This window comes from Ascidiella aspersa, chromosome 9, assembly GCF_963924565.1.
Source record: "Ascidiella aspersa chromosome 9, kaAscAspe10.2, whole genome shotgun sequence".
NCBI lineage: Eukaryota > Metazoa > Chordata > Ascidiacea > Phlebobranchia > Ascidiidae > Ascidiella > Ascidiella aspersa.
The window spans coordinates 16,001,150-16,021,050 of NC_139455.1; the positions used below are offsets into that span (position 1 = coordinate 16,001,150).

At 37.6% G+C, this 19,901-nt stretch overlaps 1 protein-coding gene across 1 annotated transcript; it reads right to left on the reverse strand.

Moving 5' to 3' along the window:
* Positions 1–9,345: 9,345 nt before the first annotated feature.
* On the reverse strand, positions 9,346–16,652 carry LOC146133238 (uncharacterized). The gene is made up of 12 exons (XM_083397937.1): positions 16,517–16,652; positions 16,032–16,242; positions 15,701–15,807; positions 15,553–15,625; positions 14,943–15,075; positions 12,411–12,576; positions 12,002–12,170; positions 11,226–11,323; positions 10,489–10,560; positions 10,053–10,208; positions 9,765–9,944; positions 9,346–9,509 (listed from the first exon to the last, which is right to left on the reverse strand). The coding sequence occupies exons 1-12, from the start codon at positions 16,616–16,618 to the stop codon at positions 9,390–9,392; spliced, it is 1,587 nt and encodes a 528-aa protein (XP_083254063.1). The 5' UTR covers positions 16,619–16,652; the 3' UTR covers positions 9,346–9,389.
* Positions 16,653–19,901: the final 3,249 nt, after the last annotated feature.

The window sequence follows — 19,901 nt, forward strand, 5'->3', positions numbered from 1 at the left end:
TGCAACGTCAAAACTTCAACGCGAATAGCTGCCATGCTATGTAATATAAGGGAAGGTAATGTTTTTTCGAAACCTAAGGGAATTAAATCGAACTTTTCCATTTCTAAGCTACGTCATACGAAAATAGGCTCTTTTTCTAAATCTATTTCTCCTTTCTCTAAAAAGAAAGTTACAGAAAATGATGTTCTAATGCCATTCATTCAAGTTGTTCCACCGATTGCACTGCCATTCTCGTCTACTGATTCAGTTTTACAACCTGCATCTGCTTCTTCAGCTGAGCCGCAGATGAACAACGACTTACCGCATTCAACTTTCGAAGCCGCTCCATCGTCGTTTTGCAACACGGCAAAACCTTTAAATGTTCCGGTAAAATCTTTTCAGCCTGTTGCAGTTACGTCGAACAGCGAACTTTCAACTGCAGAAGCGATGCCTCGTCAACAAAGCGAGTTTACTACATCTACGACGTTCGAAACCTCTATGACGACATGCTATTTAAAGCCAGACTCTATTCGAAAGGTACTTTTAACCTATCTATTTCAACTTTCTCTTTACCTAATCTTATCAGACGGGATTTCTTGCCGACCATATGATGTTGCTGAGTTTTGCGGTGCTTGGAAACGTCCGCCCGACTTAACTGCTTGCAAGAAAACCGTTCGTATTTGTTGCGAAGGAAGCAGCACTTTCCTACGACGTTTACACCTGATGATAACCTAGTAAGCTTTCATAACTTTACTTTACCTTATCTATCTACGGCCTCTTACTATTCTAACCTTCGACTATCCTAAACTATGGTTTCCCCTTATTTCTCAGCCTCTTGCTAGTTTTATGATAGACGCTTAGTTAACATTTTTTGGGTAATTTTAGTGCCTATGGCTTAAAGTTGTCGTTAACGCAGGGATGGGCCTTGCATAATCAAATTGAATTTCACTAATACGCTCACGTAGGATGGCAGCTATAGTTTATTCGTAATGTTTTTCGCGCTATGCATTGTCAGTTATTGATACATGCCTTGTTTACCTTTTAACGCACCACGCCTGTTTTTCTCTCTAAGTCGCCGCCATTTTAAGTATGTTGTTGCGTAATTATAAGCTCGTTTTAATGTTGCTATATCAGTCGATCAATGCAGATTTAAAACCGCTTTTGAGCTAAACTAAATTTACGGCATTGCTGTTCAGTCATTTGCAAAATTACGTCTCTTTTTGTTAAGTTAAAGGTGAAACTTTACGTAAGAGAATATTCTTCTCTCGTAACTAATTCCTAGCCTATAAACAGATATATTTATCTCTCACACTTACAGAAGTTGTGCCTTCTAAAGTGCCATTTCCGTTTGCAGCTAACCTGCAGTCTGGTCCTACATGGTTTACGGTGTTTGATCAGAGATATCACACCTAAAATAACCTGACCGTTTTGTTTGTATTCCGGGCATAGTTCCCGATGTTTTCAAGGCCACGTGATGCCTTTTTACCTTACTGACGGCTGAGGTACCGTCGCATGTCCATTTTAGTTACAGGCTTGCATAGTGTAACTTTTTAGTTTAACCTTTACGCCAAGGTTAAAATGTCTGTCATTTAGGAATTACTTTTAAATGGACATGGCGTTTATTTTGTTTTCGAGTTTCAGAGATTAGCACCGTTTAACTTTCTTTATTTGGTATTCTAGAACGATAGATTCTAGGCATTTGACTGACGGTTTTTCCTTTGAACATTAAATTACGATTTTTACGGCTCTATTTCTGCATTGTAGGCTACTTTTTCGTGCATTCGCATGTTGTTAATCGCCGGTGTAAGTATTTTTACACAGATCGTTCAGAAACAAAGTACCAGCTCGATTACGGAGGGATTCTCGAACACTATAAAGAGCAGTTCAGTTTCAGCTCTTTGACCACCAACGCGCTTTGTACGAAGCGAGCTTTTCATCGCCGGACAACAGTCATCTACGCCTTGACGGTCCGCCACCGTTCCTGACTTGTGCTACAAGGAGCCGGCCGACAAGGAGGACACCTTTATCCAATGAACAATGTTTGACATGCAGGAGGAACACCACGAAGATGAAGTTTCTCCAGACCTTTTGTCTTAAAGGCAGGGAGAGTGAATTGTAGTGGATTCTTTGGAACTCTGTGACCCCGTCAACTCTGTCCATTCTATGAACAGCCTGCCGGCTGAATCGCTCATGCTGTCACTTTAATTTCCCGTCGCGTATTGTAATTTTGTTGGTCGTATGGCCGATTTCCTAAGTCGTGTTTTGTGTCGCGTTTTCTAACGAATTGGTAATTACTCACATCTGTCCGATGTAGGCTATATAAGAAATGTTGTAAATCGTTAATTTAGCAGTTCCACTGTTCACTTAGCTGGAGTCAGATCGCTACGTACCGTACACTGAGGTAATTTATTGTATGTATCGTAAGTATCTGTGTAAGTACTGTTTGTCGTTTGTTTAATTGCAATAAATATCCTTTCATTGTGCTTAAAACCCACAAATGTAATGCCTGGTATGTAGTTAGTGCAGCAGCCTCTGAGAATGTTTCGGCGGGCTGCCTTACACAATATTTCTGTGAAACGTGTGTAGTTATCGGGGAGGGGAACAATGCTTTGAATTTGCTGTTCGATTTCATTGGTGAATCCTTCCCAATTGGCCTTCTTGAAATTGAAACGACGACGAAATGGAATTGTCGTTGAACGGATGGCGGCATTCACTTCAATTTCGATTGGGCGATGTTGCGTCTTAGGAATGGGATCTAGGACCATATTCGTGCTGAGCGAGGCGAGGTTGTGGCTAACAAACGCTAGATCAGGGTTATAGCCCTTCTTCCACCGCCCGCTGTTGAAGGATTTTGGCAGCTTTGCATCGTGAACAAGACTCAGCTGGCTTGTTTCAGCCCATAACTCCACTGCATCACCATCAGGGTTTGATTCGTTATAGCCCCAGGTTCAGGGCCGGATTAACCAATAGGCTAATAAGGCTATAGCCTTAGGCCCTGGAAAAATTCGGCCCTCAATATTTTAAGGTTAAATATTTGTAAGGCTGATAGTGATACAGATCCAGTATAGTTTTTGCTTATAAACTAATAACTGAGTCGAGTCAATATGTGCCTTGTGTGTGAGTAGGCAAATAAATCGTTTTATTTATGCTGAAAACAAGTTAAGAACTATTTACGTACTCTGTTATCACTTTTAAGGGGAGCACACAATAAAACCTAAAAAGCAAAAAAACCTAAAGCAGAAAAAATTATAAACCTATAGAATAAAGACCAATGACATAGAACTTAAATACGCAGATTACTGCCCAGTACAGACTGAGATCAAAATCGTCTAAATAAGACCTAAATCTTCAAAGTACGTCTAAAATCCATTGTAATATTTCCTTAAATGGGCAAAATAACACCTGAAACTGTAGGGAGAGAGTATGGGTCGATCGGGCGCTGTGTTAGGTCTGGCATGGGTCGTTTTGGTGTCGACGTTCGGACGCCCTAGTTTGACCTGCACCATTAGGGCGCCGCTGTTTTTGCATTGGATTTTTGACCCTGTTTGGGGTTGTTAGTGGGTAATGGGTGGGGTTAGAAAATGGATAGGGGTTAAAATTATTAGGGGAGTTAGTGATGTACTTAGGGTCGAGGTTTGAGGATAGGTAAAGGCTGAAGTCCCTTTTAAGCATAGATAGTGATGTTCTTAGAGGTTTGAATGTCGATGACATCATTCATAAGTATGGTTCACACTAGACGCGTCTGGCGTTAACGTAAAACGTTTTTAAAATTTCGGTTGCGAAAGTTGAAACATTTCAACTTTGACGCTTTTGGTTCGGAACGAGGAAACTTGCCGTTAACGCTGGCAACCGTTTAAGTGTGATCTGGATAACGCTAGCGTTTTGCGACAGACGCTAACGTTGGAAGCAAAACGAATTTAGTGTGAACCAACCTATACGTATGCTAGCTGTAAGGCAAGGAAAATATAATTTTTCATATAAGCTACATTGTAATAGGGGAGATGTGGGACCAGTGACTCGAGAGCTGTTTTTCTTTTTTCATTTAAAATAGTTTTTGAGGATTTGAGACAATTAAACGATTTTTGAGGCAAAAAAGTAAAATTATGTCATCTAATAGAATTTGTATTTTGTTCTAGAATCTAGAAAAGGCTTTCTCAGCCGTGGCCCTCGGTTCCCTTGGTGGGCCACGGGCATAACTCTCTAGCTAAGTCGTAGTTTGCAAAACCCAACAACACAAGTGTCAAAAAATTTGCCTGTTAACTTAAATTTGTGATTTTAGTTATGACCTTTCGTGTACCGGTAACGTATTGTTACTCATTTTTCTGACACGTTCTTTGGTTTACTCGCAAGTAGGGATGTTCAAAGTCGAATGTTGAATCCTTTTATTACCTTTTTTGGCGAAGTTTTACGCCTAATCGCACATTTGCGAGTGGCAAGATTGGGGGATAAAGGTCTGTCCATTACTGTGTTGATTTATATGTAGCCATGTGTCAGCGTTTTTTTGGGCAGCCAATTACTTGACGATAACCTTCGCCTAATCTTCAAGTTTCCGTCAAATGCTGTTGGGCAAGCAACTAACTTATAATGCCTGGTGCAGAGATTTCCCAATTTCCTTAAAGAGTTTGCGAAAGAACATTCCATCGTGAAACGCGCAAGGTATGCTACGGGGTTACTCAATGTCAATTTTTATGCCAATATTCAGCTAGGCTGCTATAGGTCATGGGTCGGCAACCTACGGCCCGCCAATGTAATTCATTCGGCCCGCCGCCTCTTCGACAAACTAGACACGAGTCCATTTCAAATAGGCCTATATTTTCACTTTTTGACTGTACGAAAGTGCGAAAAATGTTTGCGCTTCGCGCGAATGTTCTTTCTACGTCCGGTTTGTTTACGTTTTGATGCTGTCTTTTTAAGTAGATCTGCGCTTGAAAAAAGGTTAACAAACGCTGAATAGATTAACTATTAAGGTTATTCCATTTCCTGAAAGTAGTTTTATCACATTTTTCACAAGTAGTATGGATAAAGAGGTTTGGACTCGAACTTTAATTTGCGCCCACACTTTACTTCCTCCGTAAACGTAATTAAACACATCTTTAGGTGCAAACAAAAACGAGACCCGCCTGATTTACAGTTGTTCTAACATTTTAATAACACAATTCTTAGTTAACATTTTGCGGGGCCCGCGGAGACTTTCTGAGTTTGGTTTTGGCCCGCGACTAGAAATAGGTTGCTGCCCCTGAGCTATAGCTTGTGCACAGCGAATTTGCCAAACAATTAACGCATTATTGAAATAAAAATCTAGGAATCATCTCGGCGAATGTAGTGACAAAACATTAGTCGAGTCCAAAAACAAGCCTGGCAATGACTAACTAAGTTAGATTAATTTTAAACGACTGATTTGTTAAATAATTAGAAAGTAGGTGCACTTATTCAACTTTTCTCTTATTTCATTTTGAGTTAAATGCTGTGGTATGTTGAAGGGTATAGATTAAATTTCACGTTACGACCTAAAAATCCTATTTTACGAGGTAAATAAAAAACCTGCAGATGCAAAAACGTCAAAAGTGACCCACTGGTCCCACAGCTCCCCTACAATGAGTCTAGGACACTTAATTACATTTATTACATGTTTTTATATTATATTTGTGTTATTTTGCAGTAGCCTAATGATTTCAATTTTTCATGTATGTATTTTTACTACTTTTTGTAGCCTCGTTTGCAAAATTAGGCCTTTCCCTGGTAAATAGCCTTAGGCCCACAGTAATCAGGCCCTGCCCAGGTTATACTGTGGCTATTGAAATCACCAATAACTACTTGCGGCTTGGAGGCAGGTAGAGTTGGCATCAGGAAAGAACTTCCCGGCGGTTTGTAGACTGATGTAATCGCGACTCCACTAAGCTCGATCGTCGGAGCCTCGATGTTATTGTCATCGGTGAGAGATGTTGATTCGACGACAGTTCCACCTTTGACAAATATAACGCTTCCGTAGGCTACTTCTCATGTGGGCGTTCAGCTGCCAGTGTCATACAACATATTTTTGGTCGGTTGTTACTGGGACCGCGGTGTGTTTCTTGTAAACACAGGATGTCACAATTGCTGTTCTTGCAGATGTTGGCGAGGAGATGTTCCTTCCAACTTGACAACCCTTCAACGTTCGCAGATATTACTGTTAGCGCCGGCCTTAACAAAGGCCTCCTGGGGTTCGCCGCAGGTTTCGGCCTGGAATGGGCGGAGGAAAGACGATAACATGCTAAACGTCGACGGGTCGTCGATTTATTAGATGAGTTTGCTATAAATTTTATTAGATGAGTTTTGTATGCGTTGCAATTAGTTGCCGTAAGAGCGATAACAGTAGTATCACACGTGAAGGTTAACAACGTACCACCATTAATCTTGCTGTAAATCTGCTTAAAAAGGCCTAATTACCCAACTAGAGTGTAAAATACAGTATTTGGGGGCTTGGGGCACAACAATCGGCTGTGCATCAGGAGGTATTGACCGAAATGTTAGAAACAAGTATACATACAAAAACCTCTTAAATACGATATTCTAATTTTCCTCGAGTAAAATATCGAACCATCGTTTGATTGAATTTATCAATGAAGCAGCAACAAATTTCTCACTGAAAAAACAAAATATTTGACGTTTAATATATGTTTGCATTTTTGTAAAAATACCGGTTTAGTATTAACGTTTAATCAAAATATAAAAGTAATTTAGCAATATATATCTGAAAAATTCCATCTATTTTTTGGGGGGGGGGTAGGCCTACGAAGAATGCTCTGACCGGACATTTAAAGGAGTACGAGCAGCAAACATGTTGGGAACCCCTGGTTGGTTATCACAGCTTTGCACCGTACTGCAAGCTAAAAACACATGAATGTTTTGTGTCGTAAGTTGGTAATTAAACTCTATTTTAAAGAAGCATATGTAAATTACTACTGCATCTGCAAAGTTCAAATAACGCTAACCATGCCAAAATTTTGGTCCGATGAACAAATATGTCACTAGGGATGTTTAAAGTAATCCCAAGGCATTTCAGAATAATAGGTTTCGCATCTAGAATACCGAATCCAAAATAAAGAATCTTGTAATATATATTTTTAATTAATTATTTACCTTCTATTTTTTGGTGGAATATTTATAGTATGTATACCCTTTACTAGTGAAGTGTTTGTCAGCTTTTTATGTCTATAGCGGCACCGAAATAATAAATAGATTGCGGCACCCCTACAATATATTTTTTTTGGAACTGGAACATTAAACACACATCAACACTACACAACGTACAATAAGCCTGTCAAATAAAAGCTGCAAAGAATGCAAAGTTACTAAATGCTGCGCGCTACTTCGCTAGATGTCGGCCTCAAGCAAACCTTAAGTAGCGTATTTTATTCAAGGCCAGCACGCTTTTCGATGGAACTTTACTTTTGCAACTTAACGGTTTGAAAAAAATGGTAATTTTCTGAACCTCACTTCCACATTTGCTGTCGCTCAATAACATTTGATTAATACTTTAATGATTAGTCGCGAAGGCTATGGCAATTGTCATTGGTCGCCCGAAAACACACTGACGTTGCACTTCTTGAAAGCACTATAACAGGGATGGCGAACCTTTTCATCGCGCGGATCACAGACACGACTTTAATCCTTGCAAAATGCACAAGTGGGTCAGACATTTAATTATTTGCTAATTTTATGCGAAACTCTGCTGCGTCGTTCTAAGCGCTATTCTCTGGGTTGGTATTTCAGTTTTAGGATGATTTCCAAATTCGAATTCCCACAAAATTTAAGAAGCTAAATAGTTAAAAAACGCTGCAGCATTTTTTAAAGCTTTTCAGCATGGTTTATTGGTTTAACCAGGGTTTTTAGAACTTTTAGTCCACGAACTCATAGTTTCCCTTAAACTTAAAGGATCACAACCCGATACGTTTTACAGCGATAAACAAAATTATTTTAGTTGTCTGATTTTCTGCACCGATTTGTTAAAGTGCAGTTAATGCAGGCCTACTCGTCACCCCTAAAACACTTGTGCACGACCCAAAGATTTGCCAGCCCTGATTTAAACAGTATAGTGTTATCTAACGAAGAAAAGAACTGTTTTTGTATATTTGTTCTTTCATGAAAATGATTGATAACATTTCGGTATTTCTTGAGAGACAAGTGGGTCATTAAAAATCTGTGGTGGGTCACGCGGGACAGTGGTTCGCCATCCCTGCACTATAAAATGTTTATTCACAGCGACAGGCGTGTAAAGACTAAAGTTGACCTTGAGTAACTCCGTAGTGCATTTTGCACGTTTTTCGATAGGCCTACGATGTTACTTTTGCAATTTGAGTATTTAAGGAAATACGAATTCTCTGCACCTGGCATTACACGTCGCTCGCCCCGTAACGTTGGATTGACACCCATTGAATAAAGCGAAGGTTATCGGCAAGTATTTGGGCGGCTCGGAAGAACACTAATGCTACATTACATGGTCACATTTAAAACAAGCACAGTAGTTCTTTCGTCACCGCTACATGCCTTAACCCAAACTTGCCACTCGCGTTTGTAAAATTAGGTGCAACCTTCCGCGGTAAAACGAATAATATATAACGGTTCCAATTACCCGATAGAAATGGCAAAATTGGATTCCAATCCAGTTTGGGTTCGAATCTAAGGATCCGATATTGTACTTTAAACATCCCCACATGTCGCCCAGTTCTTTAAACGCTGAGGTAAATTAAGACAAAATAACTGTTAGATTTTTCGCGTCTTGTTTAGTTACAAAGGTTTTCTGCCTATTACGCACGGTAAAGTTGTCCAAGACGTACAACAAATCGCCTTGCTTGCCGAAAATGCGGTATGATTGTAGACAAGCATCCGTTGCCGCCATTTCGAATAATATACCTATGTTGTATATTCCTAAATGTCGTGTAACGCTGCTAGAGTATGGCTTATTGTTACTATATATGTTTCACTGCCTCTTTACGACTCGTGTAATCAGCTGATAACGTTTTAACCAAATTTTGCCCCGTTTTTAGCAACTTTTGAACGATTTTTTAGGTACTATAATATCTATATTATATGGGAACTTTATTGGTGTTTTGATTTTTCGTACCTCATCTTTCAATTTATTTGAAGTATAAGGTATAGCTCAAATATATAACATATCACCACAATGTACAAGCTTTAATCAAAAATAATTTTAATAAATTATTTAAACGCTAAGCAAATTGGATTGTTTAGTTTAAATAAGGATTGTACTTTTATCTAAAAGCCTTTTCTGCAATATCACGTTTTTATAATATACTAAACGAGCAAGCAATAGCTTATCAAGCAAAGTTCGCTATTAAATTGCTTCTAAGACTGACGGAAGTTGTAACGTAAATCGCTCTTACTAAATTTACAATTGAACACAATAATTCCTAAAGTCGCGATTTTGCCTCTTCATCACGGAGCTGCCGCCGCAAGATTTTTCCACTGGCACTCTTCGGTATGACATCACGGAAAACGACGCCCCCTTTAAGGTACTTGTACGACGACACCTGGCCCGTTATGCACGTATTATTTATCCAGTAAAACTAACTTGTCTTTTAATAGTATTATTATTATTATTAATGTTATTATCCTTATGAGGTAGATGCAAATCAGTCTTTGTAATAGCGTGTTGTAAGGAAACCTAATCATACTGTTACTATTTAATAAAATAGATATTCGAAACGTTTAAAACATTACCTTCTTCTATATGGTCTATGATATTCTTACCATGTCTAAACATATTATTATACCTTTATACGCACCCAACCGCATTGCTTACCTTTTAAATATCTGTGAATTTCTGACTCTCTGATGCCTTTGTCGTTTGTAACCAGAAAGGCTTTAGGTACTTCTCCTGATTCGACGTTCGGCACTCCGATGACTGCTGCGTCAGTTACTTTGGGGTGACGCAGCAGTAAGTCCTCCAATTCGGCTGGTGCTACCTGTAAGAAATTACAAGCATATTGGATGCTTATCGCTAGAACGAAAAAAATGCTAGTAAGAAATCACAATCGTATAAATCCTTGTAAATTCGAAGAAGTAAATCACACCTGGAATCCTTTAACTTTTATAAGTTCCTTTAAGCGATCGACAATGTAAATTTGTTCAAATTCGTCAAAGTATCCGATATCACCAGTGTGAAACCAACCATCAACGTCAATTGTGTTGGCTGTTGCTCCTGGGTTTTTAAAGTACCCTTTCATGACCTTCAAAATACATATAATGTTTAATATTCCACTTATTCGACAAATATATAATTTCCACTTATTCCGACAAATAAAAAGCTGATCATCAAACATATATTTTCCGCTGGACATTTAATTCATTTTACGTTGGACAAACATTTTTACAGTTTTTTCTTCGCAAATACAAACAAACACTTGCGCAACCACAAAACAACCGATGTAGACTCCTACCACAACATAGATTGTGTAAACACTTTACCAAAAGGCTGCAATGCACCAGTAATAAAGCTATTTGTTATACTTGTGGCCCTTTCACACATATTTCTCCGGTTTCATTGGTATTCAGTTCACGTCCGGTGTCCACATCGACGAACTTTATAATAAAAAGGAAATATATTAGTGAATGTACCAGTGTTAGGAATATTAAATATGGCATGGTAAAAACTTGGTTGACCATACCAGTTTGAAAACGTTTCCAGGATGGGTTTATTAAAATATTTTTATAAAACTTAGTAGGTTACAGTTAGTAAATATTTTTCAAAAACAAATTATCCGTGTTAAATAGACAAATTTAAGGCCAGTGTTTCTCAACTTATTGATCGTGACCGAATTTTGGGTCGCCGAATATGGTAGTTCATATGGTTAGATTTTTTTTTAAGATTGGATCTGAGCAATCATCCAGAATTTAAAAAATTGCAGAAGCCATGGCTTATATTAATTAATTATGATTTGTTTTATGATATTGCCCTATGTTTTGTTTGCTCATAAAAAGTTCATGATTTGGGTGGTCAAAGTTTTGCTGTTATACCTACGCGTAGTATATGGGTTGGCGAGGCTAAGAAACACTTCTATTGGCTATAGTTAAAATTTAAGAGTTTCAACTTTTATGGTATTACGCCCTCACTCTGCTTTAACCAAACATTATTTTATAAATTTCGTTAACATTTTCTTTAACAAACTTGTTTTTTAAAGGGTCAAATTGACTTCTTCATTAGAAGCAGTTAGACTGGTTTTGAACCAGCAAAATTGCAATTTTACCTTCACTAAAGTGTTAGGAGCTACACGTCCAATTGATCGCAGGGGCGTAAGTGTGTCGATTGTAGCCGTAAGTGGAACTGCCTCAGTTAAACCCCAGCCTGAAAAAGAGTTTGTTTACATATAAAAAATAATTTATTTTACATTGCGTTATAGCAGAAGCTATATAGACCAGAAAAACGACCCTAATTAAAAATGTGTGAATAAGTATGTATAACCAGTAACCAACTACATCAAATTGGTATATATAAGATTTTGCAGTTTTAGAGAATAAAACAATCTATATTTTTGGTTATTTTATATTTTTATTGATCAGTTTCTGTCACAGCGACTCAATGTTTTGTTTAACTTTTTACCCTAAAACTTCGACATCATACCCAATATCAAACAATTTGTTGCCCAGGGCAATACTCTCATATCAAAGCCAAAAGAATGTCCTACCAGCGTAGATAAATAGTCATCTGAATGCCCTAACAGCGTACATAAATAGACATCTCAACATTTTATAAAAAAATAAAGTAATTCGTTTAACTTTAAATAGTCATTTCAACCCTTATTGAAACCATTGACATTTGTAAAACATTTGGCTTAAACCAGGTAACAATGTTATAAATTAATTCTGGTGTAAAGAGAACATTTGGATACGTTACTACGGCAGTAACGGATGGCCAACTAAAATCAAACTTAAAGTGATACATAGGATATATCCATTTTAAAATTGAGCCATTAAACATTATAAACCAATCGTTGTTACAGTCGTAAGGCATTTTAGGCATTACCTTGGACCATGTTTACATTAAGCTTCTTCTTAACCTCTTCTCCAACGACCTCTGGAAGCGGAGCCGCCCCACAAAGTACCTTTTCCAATGAGGAGGTGTCGTAAGAGGACAGAAGAGGCGAGTTGTAAACTGCCAAAATCATGGGAGGAACAGCGGCTACTTCGGTAACCTGGATAAACATGTTTTAATTAGGTTTTACAGTTTTATCTTGTCATTAAGCGATAAATAGTTTATCGTTTAATTGCGAATTAAATAAGTTACCCTTGTTAATTAGGTGTCGCATCGGAAGTTAAATAGCTTTAGTAGGCCTATCGGTCAAATATAGATGATGCTTAAATACAAAAAAAACATTGCACTAATTTTCTTTTCTGAGGCTTTTAGAAAATTTGTTATTAATTGATATTTTTACCTTGTATTTCTGTATTGACTCCAGCAAGCCTTGGACAGTAAATCTTTGCTGCAAAACTAGTTTTATACCTTGGGCGAGGCAACGAAAACTCATTATGGTTCCATATATGTGAAACAAGGGAAGAACCAAATAGTAACAATCTTTCTTTGAGCTCCTAAAGACAGCACTGAAAACAAAATGTTAATTGGTCAAACATTGCATACCGCTATCTCCAAAAAGGTCACCGATAATCGTACACATTGGCACTACACAATTACGCATTTACTTGATTGGAAAATAGTTGAAAAGAGTTAGAAGAGAAGAGTTAGTGGAGAAGTGGTATTAATTCTGCAAAAAAAATTCGCACATGTTTAAAGTAACATTCTGCCAAAAATGCGCACATGTTTAAAGCAACCGAAAGCCATCGCAGACTCACCGAGTCTGTTGATCTATGATGCAAGCAGGGCAGACCAGAAAAACAACTAGCCTGTAGTGAGGCTCGAACTCACGACCTCCGGTCAAGCCGGGACCACCTCTCTGCCAACTGAGCTATGCAGGCTCAGAAAGGAACCAGTCGAACAACAACCATACGCCAAAGCAACCGGCTTGACCTGAGGTGAGTTCGAACCTCACTGCAGGCTAGTTGTTTTTCTAGTCTGCTCTGCTTGCATCATAGATCAACAGACTCGGTGAGTCTGCGATGGCTTTCGGTGTACTAATTATACGTAAGCCGTATAGTCGTTGGTCAAAAGCAGCTTTGAAGGACTAGATCTCAGCTATTAACACACATATGTATGAATGTTTCATTGAATGTTTAAAGCAATTTAGAAATGTGCGTAGCCGACATGTTGGTGCACATTGTGCAAAAAAGGCCCGTATTTAACGTCTCTACGTGGATATTTCTTGTGTTAGAACAGCTAACCTTGAAAGATAAAAAAAACAGATTTATTAAGGCGTCAGGTTTAGTTTGCACAGAGTCGTAGCTATAACACCGTATGAGTTGTTTAACTAAAAAATTGGAAGTAATTTATTTTTTAGAATTAACACGTACAATGTTTTTGTGCAGGATTTTTGTTTAATACGCGAATGTTTTTCTATTAGTCACGAAGAGCCCTCATTAAAACTTATATATATATTGATATCTTATTTAGACTTCGCTATATTTATATTTGGCAAATAGTTACAACCACAAAAAAAAATATTTAAGCAACATGTAGTCTATAAGCTTTTAACTACTGTAAATGAGCTGTAATAACTCGGCGAAAGGGAACATATTTAAGTTTAGTCAGAACCAAATATACTCCTAAGTGGGTGATATTATTAACTTATTCGCTTTATTTAAATAAAATAAACAATGCTGCGGCATGCGCCACCGCATAATTTCATTTGTTGCCTATTTGCACTACCTTGAATCCTATTTGGCTTGGTAGTGTGTTTTAGTCCGTTTGTTGGTATCTTTTTAACCTAAAGTGCCTTACCTACCATGGTAATCGATCCCTCCTGAAAGTTTAGTTAACTTAACAAATTTCTTGTTTTGCGTAAATGTTTTCCGATTTTGAAATGTCAACAAAACATGTATAACGGCCATATTTAACATACTGGACAAACAATAAAATGTATTGCTTCTACTGAAAGTTTAATTAAACTTTTTTAGCTAGACTATAACGCCGTTGGACCTGATTGTACCAAATAGTCTATGTTGCCAATTTTATATAGTTAATCCAATTATATCGTGATTTGTACGAAACTATAACATCTTCGCAGTATGACCATTGTATAAAAAAAGCCATCTCAGAACTGAACGTTTTAAAACATAAACGTTAAAATGCTTTAATTCGCTTCGCAAAACCATACGTGATTTCTAAATTTCCTGTGGAGCGATAAGCAAATGTATCAGTTGAGATGACATGCATTTTGAGACATGCGTTTTACTCCCTGTCGCATTGGTCTATTGCTGTGGTTATCAACCTTTTATGCTTGTTAGACCCCTTTGATGGGCTCTTGACCCTCGTGGCCCTTCTTTATATAAAAAAAAAAAAAAAAAAAAAAAAAAAATGCCTAGCATTGCATTTACGTGTTTTCACTTCTTTTACCTCTCCAAGAAGTCTAACGAATAAATAATGCACTTACTTCTAAAGAGTTTATAACAGATTTGCCATTTTACTTTAAATTAACTTAGTTAGTAACCATTGCAAAGCTTGTTCTTGTACTCAGTATTTTTCAATTTGGCTTAGTTGTGTATTGAGCCAAGCGAATGTCATTACATTCGTCGAGATGCTTTCTTGATTGGGAATTACAAATGATTAACTTTCTTAAAGAAAGTTGTTTATATTGGAGTGCAACCACACAAAAAACTGAACAAGAAAATAAAACAGGAGAGAACAGCCACTTGTTGCCAGAACTTTCACCCTTGAGCATTAGAAATTGCACACCAGGGCGCCGCGGCACCCCGGTTGAGAACCACTGATCTACAATCATAAAATTTTGCCCCAAAACGTGTCGTTGCAATGTCTCTCGCCTTGGTGGAAATAGGTGCCAAATTAAACATCTCACCATGTTATTAAAATTGATGTCACCAGATTGTGATGACTCAACATGACGCCTTTAGGCAGACCTGTCGTGCCGCTGGAGTATGGCAAGTAAAAGGGAACTTCCCTTTTTTCAGGATTCCTGTCGAACGGATAATCTGTGGGGTAAAATATGAATAAAAAAGGAAAACAAATTTGGGACAGAATAATTCGTTTTTATTGTTCAACTGACCCTCCCGAAAAGTTTGACCAAATATATTGACAGTTGTTTTTTAACCATGATTCCAACTTTAGTGTCAACTAAGGTCATATATCTATGGTTAACGAACTGATAGGGTAAACGCAATCCTGATAGCCTATAGCTAGGCCTAATATAAATTACAGAATCATATCAAATTTGATGTAGGCTAGTGGCTTGGACGATTTGAGTTAGTCTAATCCGCCTAACAAGCAATTATTAGAACAGAGATAGGAAGCAAGCTGGAGCGGGTAAAACCCATATAGCACGGTTTTGCGATAACAATAAAAGCAATTCGTACAAACTAGGCCTACTATTTTATCTTCCTTTGATTTGCTTAGTTTTTCGTGTACACTATTAATTTTAAAACAATCCTCACACAAAACAAAAAAACAACCTGCTAGATTGGCCATTGATAAAAGCTCTTCAAAAGACGTGGATCCTTGAACTGGTGTTACCGTAAAAACGTTCTGCAAGTTCCAAAGATGTTTGCTGTTCGGAGGTTGCATTTATATAGAATCTACTTTTGTACATAAAACTTATACCTTAATTGAGCATACTCGTTTGGCAACTGCTTTCATTATTTGGTATCCGTTGTTTTCCGCAAACACCAATTTCGGCTGAGAGTGGGAAAATTGCTTGGTTACCTCGCCTAAAAATTAGAAAGCTATACTTGGTATAGAATGGCGCTTCTCTTTGTAGTTAAACCCAAATACTTAAAAAAACAAAAACTTCACTCTAATATTTGTATCGAACCATGAATTATTGTAAATGGTTTCATAATCGCACAGTGCCAAAATGTTTCAGCAAACCTTACCCGATATACTAAAATGTAAGGTCACAATAAAATTCATCGCTTTTTGTGTCTAGACGTACCCTCGGTATAACTCGGATTGCAAGTGGTCAAAATTGCACCGCAGGCTGCGGTTGCCAAGACGACGATGAGGAATTCGCGCCTGTTGCCAAGGCAAACCGCCACTACGTCACCTGTGGTTACGCCGAGTTTGTTCAGGGCAGCGGCGCACAATCTGGTGCTGTCGTGAAGTTGACGGTATGTAGTTGTCCGGCCATTTTCGTCTGCCTCGATCTAAGAAAATACAACAGTATTATTAATGAAAAGAAAATATCACAGAAGAGTAAATGACTTTTGTAAAAAAAATTCCAAAGAATACAAGACAACATGAATCCTAATACAATGAATGTGTTTTTTATCTGGTTTGCAGATTTTCAGCAAACCGAGTTTTAAATCAATGGAAATATATTTTATTGCTCTTAACGTGTTAAACTTAAAATGCTATCAAAATGAAGGTTACTCTACCTAAGTTTTAGTTTGTCCATTGTATCACTAACTACACACCTACCATAGCAATTTCATTTCCGTAATTTTGCAGGTGATTTAGGATATACTCGCTAAAAGTGACATCTGGTATCACTAGATCTGGCAGAGGACTGCGGAGAATCATGTTCGACCTTTACGGATCAAAAGTTCAGAATGTTATAACACCGATATAGTCAGCACTACTATACTTGGACGCACTAATCTTGAACAGTCGAACAATCTAAACAAGTGTCGAATCTTGAAAGAAAAACAGTACATTTTTATCTGCATTACTTTGATAAAACTAGTAAATATATCCATATAAAACTGGTTTAAATCATGTACCATGGTGAAAAGACATTGTAATTATATATCGACAGGCGCTTAATAACCTTAGGCCTATCTTTGCAATTTCATTACCCGATTCGAGTTGCTTTTAATGCCTGTAGCCCTCGAGTTAGGATAATTCGGGGCTTTGTATCGTCAGTGTAAGCGCGAGGTGGACTACAGATTTTTAAATTACAGTTTTGTATATTCTAAATGTTTATAATTTTACCAAGCTAATAGCAGGTTAAATACACTTATTGTTGCTAAAGCATTTTAACTTAACATATGTGAAATTACGTTGGGAATGGCTTAATTTCTAGGTTAAGAAAATGTATTTGATTATACATGTTTGCTGTACTGGTGAATAATGCTGCTCCTGGCTATCATCTTTAATACCAAAGTATGATTTGTCTGTACATTCGCTGTTCACCTGTATTCTGTTGTAACACAGTTCGCTTGAAGCGTAAAATTTCTAACAGACGTTCTAACACAGACGTACGCTTCAAAGCCCCGAATTGTCCTAACTTAAACGCTACGCGTCTGAAACAAATGAACAGGGCGATTTCATGGCCACTAACTTCACTAAACAGTCATTCTTTTCCATCCAGTTCAAATTGCTTGAATGAAGTTGTGCTTCCTACATAGCCTGGACTACTATTCTGTCAATAAGACGTAGTCTATACTTTGCGCGGTTACTTATATAGCTGAGTAAAGGCGTCGTTGCAAATACTAGATAGTTTGGAGCAACTGCATTTGACTTGGATTTTGGTCAACTTTGACTCTTGCCCTTACTGCTATAGGTCATTTTTTCAATTGTGGCCCTTAGAAGGCGACAGTTATACATTGGATGTTATTGGGCCGCAGGTGGTAAAATGTTATAACGCCTCAGGTGGAAAGATTGTCTTTCTTGTAGCTCTTTTCTATTACCCTCTAATTTTCTAAGACCTGAGGCTTTAATGGTCCAGCAAAACTTATAAACTTATAGCCTTTAAATATTGTTTTAACAGAGTTGCTAAGATTTTTGTGACGCTACGAAACACTTTTTAGTTAAATTATTACATTACTTCCGCAATTAAAAAAATATATAGCATAGGATTGATAATACCATTTTCATGTAGAAAAAATAGTGCAGGGTTTTAGCATATATATCTATCATAACTATTATGGTACGCTGGTTTTATATGTCCAATAAGGCGCACCAAAATGCTTAGGCCTACTTACCGTGATTCTTATCCAGTGTTTTACCGCTGCCCAAATTCTCGGTAAAAGCGGTGGCGTAATGAAATAACTTAAAAGCTCCCAAAAAGATAGGCAAAATGTTTGTTAACCGCAAGAAGTTGATCAACCGTAAAACACTTACCAATAACTGAAAGAGACCACGTTTGTAGCAAACACTATTCAAGGATCAATACGACGATGGTCACTATAGTACAAACCTGCCTCATTAGAGAGCGGCCATAAGCGTTGAAAGTTTTGTTATGAAGATGTCTTAACGGTTACAAATACCAGATATGAACAGCATATGTGGCTTAATATAGGCTTTTGAATTCAAAGTCCCACGATCCGGTATATAACTTTATTATACACCTTAATTTTACACAAATTTTGGCGTATATTATTCGTAAATAGAACAGATAAGAACAGTGGCCTTTGTATCGAATTCAGGCCCTTAATCACGGCCCAGTTTCTAAGGCTCCTATAGACCAAAAGGTTAACAGCCGCTGGACTCTAACCTTCAGCTAGGACTATATGACACCGCGATCTTCTATATAAACCTACAAAACAGTCATAATTTGATGAACCAACAACTTTTACCAACCATTCTACTTATTTCCACTTTAAAAGCAAGCATGGTGCTGGTTTCATTTTTCGCCTTAAATCATTGGAAATTTCTACTTAATTGCCAGGCTAACATATAATTACCGGTAGTCTGCTTTTATTACATTCAATATCAATAATGTAAAACCGCAAAATACCACCAAACAGTGCTGAGGCAATGAATAGCTATTCCAATTTACCTCGCCACCACTTTTCGTTAATATTTAACTTATGACTTAACAGAATGTTTCGGAACTATACCGTCGTTACAAACTGTGGGCCCTGGACTGTGCACATATAGCAGCCTTACAACACGGTGAATTTAAAAAAATATATAAACTATTAGGCAAAATTGGTATATGCAAACAATTTGCAAAAAAATATGCAACACTCAAAATAATTAATAGATAGAAATCGCTCTTCTGGTGTAAACGAAGTATAAACCGACGTTTCGGCAGCAGATACCAGCTGACCTCATCAGGTTTAATAATTAGAGCGAGAGTGCGTGCGCCATCTTATATATTAAGAAGCAAAAAATGAAAAGACTATAGATTAAAATTACAAATCTAGACGTCGCTGCAGTATGTGATAAGCTGTGACGCGACGAAGTCATCCGGTGCAGAACCGCGGCGTCGGACAAGGAGCGTTTATCAGCCATGGCGTTAGCTGCAACGACGAGTTAATAGCCGGATACCACGAATCCTTTTTGTTCATGGGGTTAGGATGCTTGTAGCCAAACATCGATGCTTGTAGCCAACATCACGTAATCAAATGAAACACGCATGGACGATTGTCACGCAATACATGTATTTTACTTTGCCTAATCGGTTGTCATCATCGATACAGTGGATGTTTTTATTATCTCACGTAGAATTAAATGTCTACACAAGAAAAGAAAGAAAAAAGGTAAGAAAGGGGTTTAGAAGAGTGCTGAACACAGCAATAGAGTGTTTGTTCAAGATCATGAAACCGGAATGTATATTTTGGGGTGTATCTTTAACACAAGTGCATTTTATTGCAAGTTTGTTTTCGCGCTTTACGCCAATCTATAACCTCTTTGCAATATTGTCAATACACTGCATTGTAGGTAGCACCTCTCCAATCTTCATCTTGAAGTTATCGGGATAGATGCATTGTGTTTTTTGCTAATTACTTACGTTACAAATTGGTGAAATCATATTGATATCTTAAATTTGGCGAGATCATCTTGATAAGTACCAACGAACGAGTAGTTTACGAATCACATTTCTGAATATATGTTGTTCATAGCGTCACACTTTGTA

What these genes read in the sequence shown, in the direction of transcription:
- LOC146133238 (XM_083397937.1), bottom strand. Translation starts at nt 16,618, where the DNA reads ATGATTCTCCGCAGTCCTCTGCCAGATCTAGTGATACCAGATGTCACT. An exon ending in CAATCCGAGTTATACCGAGG is followed by an intron (nt 15,808 to 16,031) that starts GTACGTCTAGAC and finishes TCTAATTTTTAG; the next exon opens with GCGAGGTAACCAAGCAATTT. An exon ending in AAGGTAAGCAATGCGGTTGG is followed by an intron (nt 9,510 to 9,764) that starts GTGCGTATAAAG and finishes ATAACGGGCCAG; the next exon opens with GTGTCGTCGTACAAGTACCT.